The sequence below is a fragment of the Lissotriton vulgaris genome, chromosome 1_1, assembly GCF_964263255.1.
Source record: "Lissotriton vulgaris chromosome 1_1, aLisVul1.2, whole genome shotgun sequence".
NCBI lineage: Eukaryota > Metazoa > Chordata > Amphibia > Caudata > Salamandridae > Lissotriton > Lissotriton vulgaris.
In genome coordinates this window covers 1,959,572,193-1,959,587,405 of record NC_141685.1, presented here as the reverse complement: position 1 = coordinate 1,959,587,405, position 15,213 = coordinate 1,959,572,193, and the positions used below count along the sequence as shown (strand labels likewise).

Sequence of the window (15,213 nt, the reverse complement as noted above, 5' to 3'; positions counted from 1 at the left end):
GAATACCCTGCAAGCTTAGTGTCTGCTATTCTGCTTCGGGGCGGCGGATCTCCAAGACTTACCGGGTTTCAAGGGACGCTTTGCCACGGGAGCTGCTCTCGATGGGGCGCTTCCGGGTGTGAGGAGACCTCCCATATTATTGGTTTCAATAGGGAGTCACGTGGTTCGAGCTGGGTGGCGCTAGCTCCATCTCATTGGTGGAGCGCCGGACAAGTCGTCTGTAGCGAGTCACGTGATACGGGCTGGCTGGGGCTTGTTCACTTCTACTGGTGGATCGCCAGACACGTGATGAGTGGGGGAAAAAAGCCAGAGTGGCTTCATTGTTTATGCGAATGGCCATTTTGGATAGGGAAGATATTCCTACACAGGGCGACAGATAAATCCTTCCTACAGTTCGGGGGGGTAGAATTTTGCATAATTATTTCTGAGGGTGTGAGTTATCTGTGTAATTAAAATTAAGGTGTTAAAAATAAAAGGTTGTGAAAATTAGATAATAAATATTAAATAATAATTGCAAATTAAAAAAATGTGCTCATGCTGTGACCAACATCATTTGTAATTAATTATAAGGAACTTACAGACCTATACATGAGTGTAACCTAATATGCATAACAATATCTTGCAGATTTTTGCCAAAAAGGACCTTTCTGAATTCCGGCTGTTCCGGGCCAAAGTTTATAATTGAGGGCACTTTGTGGGCTTACAACAGCGTTGTCCAGTCCTCACTTCTGTTGAGCCCCGTGTGGATGGTATCAAATTGTATAATTGTCTTTAGTTCTTCTCGATTAAGGAGTTGAGCCAGGTTGCCTCCTCTTTGTGGAACTTTTACTGTTTTTAGCACCGTCCACTTGATGTCATCTGCCGAATGTTTCAGTTCCGCATAGTGTTCAACGAGGGGTGCATTTGGCGTTCCACATCGTATACGGCTTCTGTGCTGGCCGATGCGGGTCTTTATTTTCTGGGTCGTTTGGCCAACGTACATTTTTGGACACGGGCATACAATTGCATAAATGACATTGTGACTGTTGCAATTGGTGAAACTTTTCATTGTCAATGTCACATTATTATGGCTAAAGTTTCGTGCCTCGATAGTGAATTCGCACATTGTACAGCATCCACACTTAACGTGCCCCAGAATAGGAGGGAGACCCCAGTTACTTTCGATTGTGGTAGATGGAGTGGGAGCTGGTAATGCCGCTCTTACTAGATGGTCTTTCAGATTTTTACTCTTTTTAAAGGCAAATAGTGGCCTCTCTAGATGTATTGGGCCTGCATTCAAAGTGGGCCAATGCTTGAGAATGGACTGCCGTATTTTATTGGAAACAGGGGAAAAGGTGGTTACACATGCTATGCGTTCAGTTCTGTCTCTTTGTTTTGGTGTCAAAAGGGCTTCCCGGGGGCAGTACCAGGCCCTTTTAGTGGCTGTTTTGACCAATCTCCTCGGGTAGCCGCGTGCTTTCAATTTGCTCGACAGCACCTCTGCTTCCCTGAAATAATCTGCTTTAACTGAGCAATTTCTTCTGATTCGCAGGAATTGGGAATAAGGTAGGGAGTCCCTTAATGCCTTAGGATGGTTGCTGTTGTAGCTCAAAAGTGTGTTGCGTTCCGTGGGCTTACGGAAAAGGCGTGTCAACAGTTCATTGTCATGATGGAAAATGGTCAAATCAAGGAAAGCTATCTGGTTTTTGTCATGGGTCAGGGTGAAACTGAGGCCGGCACAGTTGTTGTTCAACCAGTGATTAAAGGCATGCAGTGTCGATATGTCATGGTTCCATATAAGGAAGATGTCGTCTATATAGCGACGCCATAAGCAAATCCCTGTGTAAAAGGGGTTGCTTTCGGTTAGGATGTTGCCAGTCTCTAGGGCATCCATGAATAGGATTGCCAGGTTGGGGGCAAAAATAGCCCCCATGGAAGTCCCCTTAACCTGTTGGTAATACGTATTCTCAAACAGGAAATAGTTCCTAGTTAGGCACAATTCAAGAAGCTGTAGGATGAAGATGGTTGGGACCCTGTGAGGACGTGGTCTTGAGTCTAGGGTTTTCTGGATGACCAGTAAAGCCGCTGTCTGTGGTATGTTTGTGTACAACGACTCAACGTCCATTGTACAGAGGGTATGTATCGCTGGGTCGAAAGGGTGATGTTCCACTAAATTGATCATCTGCATACTGTCCCTCACATAACAGATAGTGGAGGGAACAAATTCTTTAATGAAGAAATCAACATAAGAGCCCAAGGGCTCTAAGATTGAGCCGCAGGCGGATACTATGGGTCTGCCTGGGGGGCTGTTAACACTCTTATGGACTTTCGGGAGAGTATAGATAACTGGCTGGCGTGGGCTTTTTACATTCAAGAATAGGTGTTCCTTCTTACTGAGGAAGCCCTGGGAAACTGCATCCGTGGTGATCTTAAGTATTGTCTCTTGTATAGTTTTGGTGGGGTTGCCTGGTAGCCTCTGGTAGTGCTCTGTGTTCCCTAACTGCCGTAAGATCTCAAGTTTGTAGGAATCGGCATCTTGGAGGACAATACCACCGCCCTTGTCGGCGCTCTTGATTACTAGAAGAGAGTTGTTCTTAAGTGATTTGATGGCGTCTTTTTCTGCCCTGGATATATTATAGGGGACATATAGTTTTTTCTTTTCGATGGCAACTAGGTCCTTATGTACCAATTTTTCAAAGGTTCTAACCTCTGAGGGGATCATGCTGGCCGATGGGAGAAATGTGGAAGGTGGACGAAATGGAGTATTAGCATTGGTTGCAGGAGGTGGATGTAGTTGAAAAAAGGCTTTCAGACGGATTAATCTGAAAAACCTGAGGAGTTCGGTTTGTAACTCCATAAAATCTGGACGGATAGTAGGTACAAAAGAAAGTCCTTTCTTTAGTAAGGCTATCTCTGGGTCCTGCAATAAGTGTCTGGATAAATTGAAAATTGGTATTAGTTCTGATGTGTTGGAGGGGCGCGAGGAATTTGTGGTGCCTGTGAGACTTACCACTGATAAAAATTGTTCCTGGTCTTGCGTTCCCCCGGAGGGTTGACCCATCTCTGCGGTTTCTTGACCCTGCCTCTTTGCGGGGTATTGGGTTGGCCCCTCGATAAAAAATTAGTTTGGGCTCCTCCCCCGCGTCTTTGGTTACTGCCACCCTCACCTGGATCAGAGCTTTCAGATGAGTCCTCTGAGGTTTCAGAGAAGCCTACTATGTTTTGGCGTCTATTGTACCTGCCCCAGGGTCTGCTGTTAGGATTAAATTGCGGCCTATTGACATAAAAGTCTTTCTGGAGGTAGGGGTAAGTGTTTTCCACGTTATAGTTTCTGATATCTTTCTTTATTTTGTTGGACTTTTTATTCTGTTCGATGCGGTGGAATTCTGCCACCGTCTTTTCTACCTGCTCTAATAGTTTTTTACAGTCTGAGGACGGGTCAGAGTCATTAATTTGTTTCAGTAAGTCGCTAATTTCAGTTTCTAGCGTTTTCAGGGTCTCTGAGGCAATATCGATACCTAGGGCTAGCCAATGTCGGGAGCAGGTTGTGCCTATGTAGCTAAAGTTGGAGATGTACTTTGGGTTGTCTGTAAAGATCCCCGGTATATTACGGACCTGTAGACCTACGGGAATTACATCTGCTTTAAGGTAATCTGTCAGCATAAGTACCATGAGTTGTAGTCGTACTTGTTTCTTTTTTAATTTCTCCAATTGCTCAGGTAAAGAAGAGTTAGTAACTGTGGGTGCATCAGGGGTATCCGATCCATTTTCCATCATGACAATGAACTGTTGACACGCCTTTTCCGTAAGCCCACGGAACGCAACACACTTTTGAGCTACAACAGCAACCATCCTAAGGCATTAAGGGACTCCCTACCTTATTCCCAATTCCTGCGAATCAGAAGAAATTGCTCAGTTAAAGCAGATTATTTCAGGGAAGCAGAGGTGCTGTCGAGCAAATTGAAAGCACGCGGCTACCCGAGGAGATTGGTCAAAACAGCCACTAAAAGGGCCTGGTACTGCCCCCGGGAAGCCCTTTTGACACCAAAACAAAGAGACAGAACTGAACGCATAGCATGTGTAACCACCTTTTCCCCTGTTTCCAATAAAATACGGCAGTCCATTCTCAAGCATTGGCCCACTTTGAATGCAGGCCCAATACATCTAGAGAGGCCACTATTTGCCTTTAAAAAGAGTAAAAATCTGAAAGACCATCTAGTAAGAGCGGCATTACCAGCTCCCACTCCATCTACCACAATCGAAAGTAACTGGGGTCTCCCTCCTATTCTGGGGCACGTTAAGTGTGGATGCTGTACAATGTGCGAATTCACTATCGAGGCACGAAACTTTAGCCATAATAATGTGACATTGACAATGAAAAGTTTCACCAATTGCAACAGTCACAATGTCATTTATGCAATTGTATGCCCGTGTCCAAAAATGTACGTTGGCCAAACGACCCAGAAAATAAAGACCCGCATCGGCCAGCACAGAAGCCGTATACGATGTGGAACGCCAAATGCACCCCTCGTTGAACACTATGCGGAACTGAAACATTCGGCAGATGACATCAAGTGGACGGTGCTAAAAACAGTAAAAGTTCCACAAAGAGGAGGCAACCTGGCTCAACTCCTTAATCGAGAAGAACTAAAGACAATTATACAATTTGATACCATCCACACGGGGCTCAACAGAAGTGAGGACTGGACAACGCTGTTGTAAGCCCACAAAGTGCCCTCAATTATAAACTTTGGCCCGGAACAGCCGGAATTCAGAAAGGTCCTTTTTGGCAAAAATCTGCAAGATATTGTTATGCATATTAGGTTACACTCATGTATAGGTCTGTAAGTTCCTTATAATTAATTACAAATGATGTTGGTCACAGCATGAGCACATTTTTTTAATTTGCAATTATTATTTAATATTTATTATCTAATTTTCACAACCTTTTATTTTTAACACCTTAATTTTAATTACACAGATAACTCACACCCTCAGAAATAATTATGCAAAATTCTACCCCCCCGAACTGTAGGAAGGATTTATCTGTCGCCCTGTGTAGGAATATCTTCCCTATCCAAAATGGCCATTCGCATAAACAATGAAGCCACTCTGGCTTTTTTCCCCCACTCATCACGTGTCTGGCGATCCACCAGTAGAAGTGAACAAGCCCCAGCCAGCCCGTATCACGTGACTCGCTACAGACGACTTGTCCGGCGCTCCACCAATGAGATGGAGCTAGCGCCACCCAGCTCGAACCACGTGACTCCCTATTGAAACCAATAATATGGGAGGTCTCCTCACACCCGGAAGCGCCCCATCGAGAGCAGCTCCCGTGGCAAAGCGTCCCTTGAAACCCGGTAAGTCTTGGAGATCCGCCGCCCCGAAGCAGAATAGCAGACACTAAGCTTGCAGGGTATTCCTAATAATTTTTACTTTCCCCTAGAGCGGACCAGGGATCCGCCTGGCCGCACGAGTCGCCGTTATTCTACAGCAGAGGAAGGCGACCCTGCCCAAAAGCTGCCGGTAATTTAGCGCGCCACTTCCTGTTGTTTCCTCAATCCCCTCACTCAATTTTTAATTAAACCTCTACTCTTTCCCTCCACAGTGGTTGGACGTATAATCTACACGCCAACTAACCAGTCTTTCTACAAACCTCTGCATCTGCAACCTCCAAGCATAAGCATGGTAGTAAGAAAATCCAACCCTAGCAACCAATTTCTTAACGTTTGGAGACCAATTTTCTTCCTTATCTAACTGTTTTATGTACCTCTACAGCTGGATAATTATTAAATACCACAGTCCTTGGCTGACTATTCACAAGACGTTTCCTTTGGTGCCATACTCCTATGTAAGGCAAATGGTAATTTAACTTCCCTCACCTTGGCCACAGAATAAGTGTTTCCCAATGTAAAAAACGTGCATTCACGGTAATATCTGTTACAGATCAGGCGTATTTCTGGATTATTCACTGCGCCTGCACAGCATCCCTGTTTGGACTACTCCAAAAGGAAAGATTCACATTAATGGTAAATAGGCCATCTTCGGTTATCCTTCCCCTTTTTCCTCTCCATCCTCTAATTGAAAAGGACATCCCCTGATATAATCTCTATTTTCAACAGAACAAATCGCGCTGATGATATTAAACAGATCTGCCCGTTGAAGTTAATCGTACTTCACCCCACCAACTTGGTAGGTCCAACTAGCCAACAGTCGTCAAACGCCCCGACCTGCCAGCACTGGCCCGTTCACCCCCGATCACACCTTGTTGGTTCACCTCCACAAGCCTCACAACCCTCACGGCTCTCCAATTTTCCCATCAACTAGTCTCACTATTCACAACCAACTGACTACTCACTACCACAAATGTATGTGTGGCACTTCACAAATCATGGAAAGATTTTCTTGAAAAATGCATGAGTACCTGAGGCCTTTCACAAAAAACTCACGCCTCACGGCAACACCGAATACTGCGAATACGCATGCAATGTCTATAGTTATAATGTGAGCGCTGACTAGACTAATAATGACTGTACATATTTCTGTTCTTTTTTCCCCCTTTTATTCAAAAACAGGTGCTATAATTGACTTTGTGTTCAGGCAAAATTATTTTACTTGTCCTGATGATGATCCCGTTGTAACTGAGCTGGGGATCGAAACGTCGACGACCGTAGAGTAATTCATACAGTTAATTCCCTGATATCATTGTGTGTATGAATGACTCCAGGATACACTGTCAATGTGAATTTAATTCAGTGACCTGTAAGCTCACTCTGTTTGCCTGATATTTCCTTCACTTGCCCTCACTTCCTTACTTCTCTCCTTACGCTTGGCACAGGATTGTGCCCTAGTATAACCCGTATGTTTTGGGTTATATGTTGTATTCTGAAATCCTATACTCATTGAATAAATAAACATTCCCTGACCGGCTGGTCAAGGAATCCTGAACTATATAGAATTCCATTGTGATCTATATATATATGTTTCCTTCATTCTTGTAAGCTCAGGACCACTTGTTGTTTTGATAATTACTTGCCACCCATGGTCCCGAGCGACTCTATGGGTTCCCCTTGTCCTTCCTTGAACATGTGAGAGTTCTTGGGCACAGCGGGGATGAAAGATGATGGAAGTGGGGGGGGGGGAGGGAATGTCACGTTTTGCGCCTACTATTATAAAGCGAGCTACCACTGAGCTATCATGGTGCTCTACATTATGGCACAATGAGTTTATTCTTCAATGGGGCATTGCAGTGTTGATTGATTGTAAATGTCATTTACCCGCAATGATTTTGTAGCTGTTTTTTACCCGCAATGATTAAACAGACACGTTTTTAAACGCTTTCTGAATTTTTGTAAATTTGGTTCAGCTTAAGATGATCAGGAAGACTGTTCCAGATTAATTAACAGCGGCAACAGAAAATAATGTATTACCTAACCTGACTGCTTTGGTCTCCGGAATATAAAGTAGATATTGTTAGCTGGATTGTAGTTTACAGGCCAATGAGTGCTATTTAAATTTGTCATCCAGAAATTCTGAGTTTATTTGTTTAATAATTAAAGTGGAGCTAAACGAAAACCTACATTTTATGCACAAAATAACTAAAATTTCAGGCTGTGTGTGGCAGCTCACAGGTGGTGGGGCATCCATCGATATACACCAGTAAACGAGCCACCACAAATAATAGACGAAACTGATGCCATTGCATTATAAGTACCAGAGGAAGGATGATTGTGAACATCTGGCAACATAAAATATCATTTAACCTAATCAAGATGTAACCTCTACATAATTTCATGTGATTTACAGAGTATTCAGCCTACTTTTTTGTTATATAATATTTTTCTAGTTGTTTGGAAAAGCATGACATACCTATGGAGGTTTGCTTACAGCTAGGGCGAGAGAGAGATTGCTACTCCGAAACGTTATTTGGGCTGCTTTATTGTGAAGAGAGAATGGAGAAAGTCTAAATGCAATACTGAATTTAAGAGTAAAGAACGACAGCCTATTTAGCACATAAGCAGAATATACCAGGGGGAATTATCTCTAGTTCTGCATACACAGTCTGTTTTATGTCTTGAATCTTTGTGCACGTTTGCCTTTGGGAATGCCATTTTTATTTGCATAGCTTCAATAGTCGATGCTCATACAATCGATGTAGATATTGCTTTATTCCAAATGTTAATAGCGTTATGATCCCAACTACTTTGTTTATGGCTCATTCCTTTTTTCCTAGTGTGTAACACATTTTTGGAGACATTTTACAACTCACTGAAAGAAAAGAATATTGACTTTACTCCAAGCACTATAGAAAGTCATTTGATGAACACATGCAGCTACACCAAAGGAAAAGATAACAGACTGGTATGATTCTTAGTTTTCGTTTATTCGTTTTGTCCAGTTGTAAAACTGTTGTTTGTTTTCGAGCTCTCCCTTTGGTAGAAATATATGTATTCCACAAATGATAATGGGTGTTTAATTTCTCGGCATTCCTAGTGTCAGTCAGTCAGGATATCTTTATTCGACTTATTACAAGTCATACAAAGAAACAAAAAGACAATAAAACATGACATAGGATACATACATAACCCAGCGTTATCCTAAAAAGCATCAGACTACATACGCATTTAAAAAACACTATATACAAAATTAAGAAAATACAAATACAATTCATGTCAGAAGAAAACATGATAACCCTTAAAAATTGCTAAGGCGAAATTTGACCGGCAGCTTTCACCCTGGCTGCAGCCACTAAAAAATTAGCAATGCAGAAGGTTGTGCGGGGGTTTGTCAGAAGCTGTAAATGAAGCAGCGCCGGGCGTACCTGTGTAAAACCCGCTTCTTTTAGGATAGGGATTTACAAAAGGGGGTGGGGGGTGGTGATGAACAGAGTGTCTGAGTTAAACAGACCACTCTTACCCAGTCCAAAGATCAGGGCTTGATCCATCACCGTTATTTATCTCACTGCCCCATCCCAGCTCAGAACCTGGCTATATGCAAATCAGTCTGTCCCTGGCCCAGTGCATCATGGGAACAGGGCAGACTAAACTACCAAGCCAATTCTTCACCAGAAAGGAGACAAGCTACCGGGGACCGGTTTCTGGCATTTCAGCCTTCTTTGGCCCGGCTTGCTTGAATCCTGATGGAGCAGTGAGAAAGGGACTCATGTCTGAGTATACCCTGCCACACCTTTAGTGGCCAAAAACGATTTACAAAAGGGGGTGGTGATGAACAGAGTGTCTGAGTTAAACAGACCACTCTTACCCAGTCCAAAGATCAGGGCTTGATCCATCACCGTTATTTATCTCACTGCCCCATCCCAGCTCAGAACCTGGCTATATGCAAATCAGTCTGTCCCTGGCCCAGTGCATCATGGGAACAGGGCAGACTAAACTACCAAGCCAATTCTTCACCAGAAAGGAGACAAGCTACCGGGGACCGGTTTCTGGCATTTCAGCCTTCTTCGGCCCGGCTTGCTTGAATCCTGATGGAGCAGTGAGAAAGGGACTCATGTCTGAGTATACCCTGCCACACCTATAGTGGCCAAAAACGATTTACAAAAGGGGGTGGTGATGATCTTTTAGGATAGGGAGCAAGTATTTTTCCTCTGCTCATGAAAGAAGCTACAAAACATGACAAAGTGCATTGTGTCCTGCACCGAAAAATCATCACAACTACAGGGAGGGGCTAGGTCTGGCTTCTGCCAACACTTGAAAGAGCCTAAGTAGTAATGTATCAGGTTAAACCTAAACTTGGTTAGTAGGAACCTATGATAAGGGAAAGTAACAAAACTAAGATAAGGTGCGAGGGAGGGGGCACTAACCAAAAGGTTATGAGACCTAACTGATGGCTTCAGTAGTTCAACATCCTCGCGTCGCGCTTCCTTCCTTTCCCTAAATGCCTTTTTTATGTAACCTATGTCCAAGGCCCTAATTTTTTCTGGGCATGAAAAAAGTTCTGGGCGACCCAAATCTGTGAATGATTTGATTAAGTAGGCCATCCATGGAATACTACTATATTTATCTAAAGATAGAACATCTTTCAGTATTTTATGGTTCAGTGGGAGGTCTTCATTCAACCACATTTTCAGCCATAGGATCAGGGGCGCTAGGCTCAATAAATCTGACAAGTAGGGTAAACCCACCTCTTGATGAATCGAATAAGTTGGGGTTGACTGAGGTACAGAGAGAAGAGATCTAATAAATCTATTTTCAGCTCTCTGGATAGGGTCGAGATTAACATAGCCCCACAAAGGTGATCCATATAGTGCAATGGCCACTGGCTTGCACTTACAGATCTTTAGAAGGGCTTCCATGGGCCTAGCTCCCAACTTGCCCGCAAAACCCAAGATCGCTGAAGAAGATCTAGTTCCCGCCAACCTTTTAGCTCTTATCTGTGGCCCCCATGTTCCCTTTTGGTCAAACAGTACACCCAAATAGGGAAATGTGGTTACCTTTGAAACAGGGACCCCTCTGCAAAAAAATGATTTATGTCTTTTTTTGGTGCACTCACGCCCCATTACCATCGTGTGAGATTTGGAAACATTTACCTTCAAATCCAAATTATCCATAAAAGAGCCAAAAGCATCCAAGAGAAGCTGAAGTCCCACACCAGTGCGGGCGATCAACACGGCGTCATCCGTGTACAGGAGTGCCGGGATTTGTACATCTCCTGCGCGCGGGACGTCCGCGTCCTGACCACGCAGGTGTGCCCCCAGGCCATTAATGTAGATGGTAAAAAGCGAGGGGGCTAAGATGCAGCCTTGCCGTACCCCCTTTAGAGATTTAAACAGTGGAGTACATCTACCATTGTTTGACACTCGTACGGCTGCGAACAACTCCTGATGCATAGTGGCCATAAACGTGACCAAGGCCTCATCGATGCCCAGCTCCAGCAAGATCGCCCACAGTTTTGACCTGTTGACAAGGTTGAATGCCGATGAAAGGTCCATAAATGCTAGAAACACAGAACCCTCCTTGGCCACCGTGTACTTAGAGATGAGTAAGTGCAGATTAATACATTGTTCAATTGTTCCTTTTCTCTCTCTAAAACCATATTGCAGTTCAGATAGCCCGCCACAACCCTCAATGTTCTCCCTCAATCTGGATAAGAGGACTCTACCCAGTATTTTTATGGTCGAGTCCAAGAGGGATATGGGCCTGTAAAATGTGGGATCGTCCCGCCGTCCTTTATTTTTAAAAATGGGGACGATCGTAGATATGGCCCACGAGGCGGGGGCTGGATTGCCGTTGACTGCATTAAACACATTTGACATAACCTCGGCCCACAGTTTAGGTGAAAACATGAAAAAGTCAGCGGGGACTCCGTCTGGACCAGGTGCCTTATGTTTAGTGGTTGCCAGGAGTGCTTTTTCCACTTCTTGAGAATTAAAGATGATAGGATGTAAGTGTTTGTTGGGCAGTTGACCCCTTTTAAATCCTTCATCATCAACGGCCCCATATACATTTTTGAAAAAAGACAACCATGTTTCGTCGGTAATCACGCAATCCATGGGTGCATTACTATCTTCCGAGAATAGGGGCTGTTTGATGATCTCCCAAAATCTCCTACTGTCCTTCAGTACTGCCGCTGAAAGGAGATTGTCCCATGTTTCGCGTTTAATGGTGTCTTTGCGTTTCTTTATGGCCGCTTTATAAATCTTCCTTTGTCTTGAAATGTCATCTTTGGCCCTAGGAACAGATTTTAGTGCCGCCAGCAATTCTCTGTGTGCTTTCGAGCATGCAGGGTCAAACCAACGCTTATGACCTTGGGCTCCCTGGATGGGTTTGGCCAGGAGATCCTTGGAGACCTGATCGCATATTGCCTCGTAAGCTGCTACTATAGTATGCCCTTGAGTGCCCGGATTTCTGCAAAGCTCAACCTGGGCTTCAATTTTAGGGAAGCATTTTTCATAGAAGTTTTCCGGGATCACTTTAGCCCATTTTACTCGTCTATCTTGATCAGAGGTCCTCAGGGGATGTGCCATTTTTGCGATTACTGGTGGTGCCCCCATGTAGGATCCCCAGGCCACTTCAAGAAGTACTGGGTTGTGGTCACTGAAGTGTGTTGAGACTGTGCGGTAGGCCATAGACCGGCTTAGAATGCCTGATGAGACAAAAATGTAATCGATCACTGGACCATGTTGGGCGCCAGTAAAAGTTGGATTTCTCAGGCCGCAGTCAGGTTCATGTAAGTCATAGTTGGCAAGTAGATCTTCAAGCTCCTGCCCCTCTGCAGAATGTTCGAAGTGAGGTCCCTGTAGGGCTGCGTCGTCGGCCTCGTTGACATCACTACCCTTGCAGGCTAATTCGCATAAATGAATATTAAAATCGCCTAATAAAATCAGCTCAAAAACTAAGTTGATATCCTGTGATACTGTGTTTAAAATATTATCCAGACTAGCGATATTACGACCACTATATTCGCTATTCCCAGAATTATAAAAATTGACATATAATGTCCTACTGTCTTTGCTGATCACCCTTTCGACCATTAAGATATTATCAGAATCAGAACTGATCAGCCTATAGCTGCCTTTTAGAGCCAATGAAAACAAAATCACCAAGCCCCCTTTAGCTCTGCCCGCTCTGCTAGGGACTGCAGGTTTGGTAAAACTGGTGAACCCATCCCACCAGAGGTTGTTAGATGTGTCCCAAGTTTCTTGCAGGGCGATAATATGATATTTAGAGACGAAGCTCAGCCAAGCTTGGTCCTGACGTTTGGCGTTTAAACCCGCTACATTCCAACTTATGATCTTGCAAGAGTCAGTGGGTGACCTTATATCATCATTTACACCCTCAGCTACTCCTTCAGCTGTTGGTTGCGATGCCAGACCACCACTTATTGGTAATGGATCGTTCGACTCCTCCCTTTCTTGATCTACTCCTGGTTCAAGTCAATCACAGGTATTTAGATCAGACAAGGGAGCAAACCTATTGCCAGTACCAAAGCCCCACTCAAAGGGAGTAGCTACCTGACCCTGACCATATGGAGCTAAGTTCCACATGGGTTGTGGGGTTTTTGGATGTGCCAGGAACTGATCGTTTCTCGACCAGTGTGTTGGCCTAAAGCCCCGGGCGCTATAATCATCATAACCCCGTAAGCCAGAACCCCAAACATTTCCTCTTGGCTCTTGTGCCAAGACAGGCCTGATGTTTAGCTCGTTTGGGCGATGGAGTCTTCCTGGCTCCCGATGTGCTATGGGCTGAGACCAGTCATTATAATGTCGAAATCTGGGGCCCCCTCCCCATATACTAATATTAGTATGTCTTTTGTAACTGGGGAATTTGGATAAGATGGCAAACTTATTCTCATCAAAGAAGAACTTGAGGGTGAGAGGAATTATAGAGCCACTGCGACGTTGGGGTGGAAAAATGTTGCTTAGAATGTCTGGAAGGACCTCAGCATTAGCAAAGTTAAGAATGACGCAATCCCCTTTGAACTTTTTAGGCTTGCTGCCGATCCAAGGTACCCTCCTAGACATAACGATATCCCCTGCCAGCTTATCAAATCCTTGTTCTGTCATATGCATATTATTAGTGAGCCAATGTAACGCTTTGTCTTTTAGATCCTGGTTGGACTCTACTTTATCTTGTGTTAGAGCAGGGACGTTTGCCAACACCAGAACTACCGGAGAGGCTTCCAAGATAAATTGGGCTGAAACGTCCTCTTGATGTGTTCCCGCTATGGCGGCAGTTGTGCTGATACGGGGGTCTACAGCGTCTACGTCCTGTCCCACTACGGGTAATGATGGTAATGGAGGCGGAAGCGGCGGCCCTTGCTGGATGGGTTGCGAATTACTTTCAGTCGGAGTAGCCTCCACGTTTGTGGGTATTAGATTTGTGACGAGGGAAGATAAGTTTTCAACCTCGTCTGCCAACTTACTATGTACCACACCCAACTTTTTGACCTCAGATGTTAGCTTATCCAGTTTCCCTATCATGGGTTTAATTATAGTCCTGATTTTAATGTCTATCATTTCTTGGATCCTGTTAAAGAGGTCCTCATCAATAATACTTCTTGACTCAGTATCAATATCGGGATCAACGTGTTTCCCTGCCCGACTAGGGGGTGGGGTGGTGGCCTTTTTCCTACCTAGATGTTTCCCCCCCCGTTTGGCTGCAGATTTTCGACAAGCTCTAACTGCCCGTGTAGCGGGCTGCGGGGATTGTAGGGCTACGTCCGTAACAGCTATCTGTTGGTTTGAATCATTGATGGTATTATCTGATAGATCTATTAAATCTAGTCTGTCTATTCGAGGGTCAGAATCCACTTCATCCACAGATCCCAAATCTTGAGAGTTCAAATCTACTGGATTTAGTGGAGGGTTTTCTGGCGGTAGTTCTGATGTCGCAGTACTTAAAACGCTTGTCGAGGGACTTTCTGACGGCAAGATGGGTGATTGGCTCAACCCTAGAGATTGCCTTTGCTTGTTGTTAATATCATTGACAACTTGTACGAGATATGAATCTAAAGTGTTCACGGACTCAGCCGGAGCAGGAACCCGTTTTTTCACCATTATTGGGACTGTAGCTGTAAATAACCTACAAGACAGCTCAGCTCAGATGAGTTTAGATAGAGATGCACTGAAGGGAGTGATATTACTGGCAGTCAGTGACAGAACAATGGCGGACAAATGACAACAATGTAGTATGTTGACCGAAATATCAGACTGGAAAGAGTACCTTAATAATCAGCCGATGGATGTCAAGGGAATGGCCTAGCCTGGCCTAATCGTGCCTCTGAGGGCCACAGAGGGCCCGCCCTTTGCCCGGGCTTCGCTCCGGGCGTCCCGCTCGCGTCCCGCGTAGCTGAGGGCTTTGATATTATATACGCCCCTCCTGGCGCCGTTGTTCTTGCGTCAGGGAACGCGCCTCCGCCGCAGTGACTGCCGGGACCTGTAGTCCCAGAGCGGCGGTGGCGTGCCTGGTGCTCGCGGTCTCCGGTCTCTTCCTCCTTCCAGCAGTAATGGCGGGTGGCGTGGAACAGGTAAAATCCCCTGTTTTCTTTGTCACTTGCAGCGCTCCGCAGGGTGTATGTCAACAGAGCTCCCCCCGCTACACCGAGGGCTTTGATATTATATACGCCCCTCCTGGCACCGTTGTTCTTGCGTCAGGGAACGCGCCTCCGCAGCAGTGACTGCCGGGACCTGTAGTCCCAGAGCGGCGGTGGCGTGCCTGGTGCTCGCGGTCTCCGGTCTCTTCCTCCTTCCAGCAGTAATGGCGGGTGGCGTGGAAC

At 44.9% G+C, this 15,213-nt stretch overlaps 1 protein-coding gene across 1 annotated transcript in view; it reads left to right on the top strand.

Moving 5' to 3' along the window:
- CDNF (cerebral dopamine neurotrophic factor) overlaps positions 1-15,213 on the top strand; it is a 164,327-nt gene that overhangs the window by 128,595 nt on the left and 20,519 nt on the right. Inside the window, exon 2 of the mRNA XM_086938524.1 lies at positions 8,213-8,340. Coding sequence (XP_086794650.1) covers positions 8,213-8,340 — 128 coding nt within the window. The remainder of the gene's footprint in view (positions 1-8,212; positions 8,341-15,213) is intronic.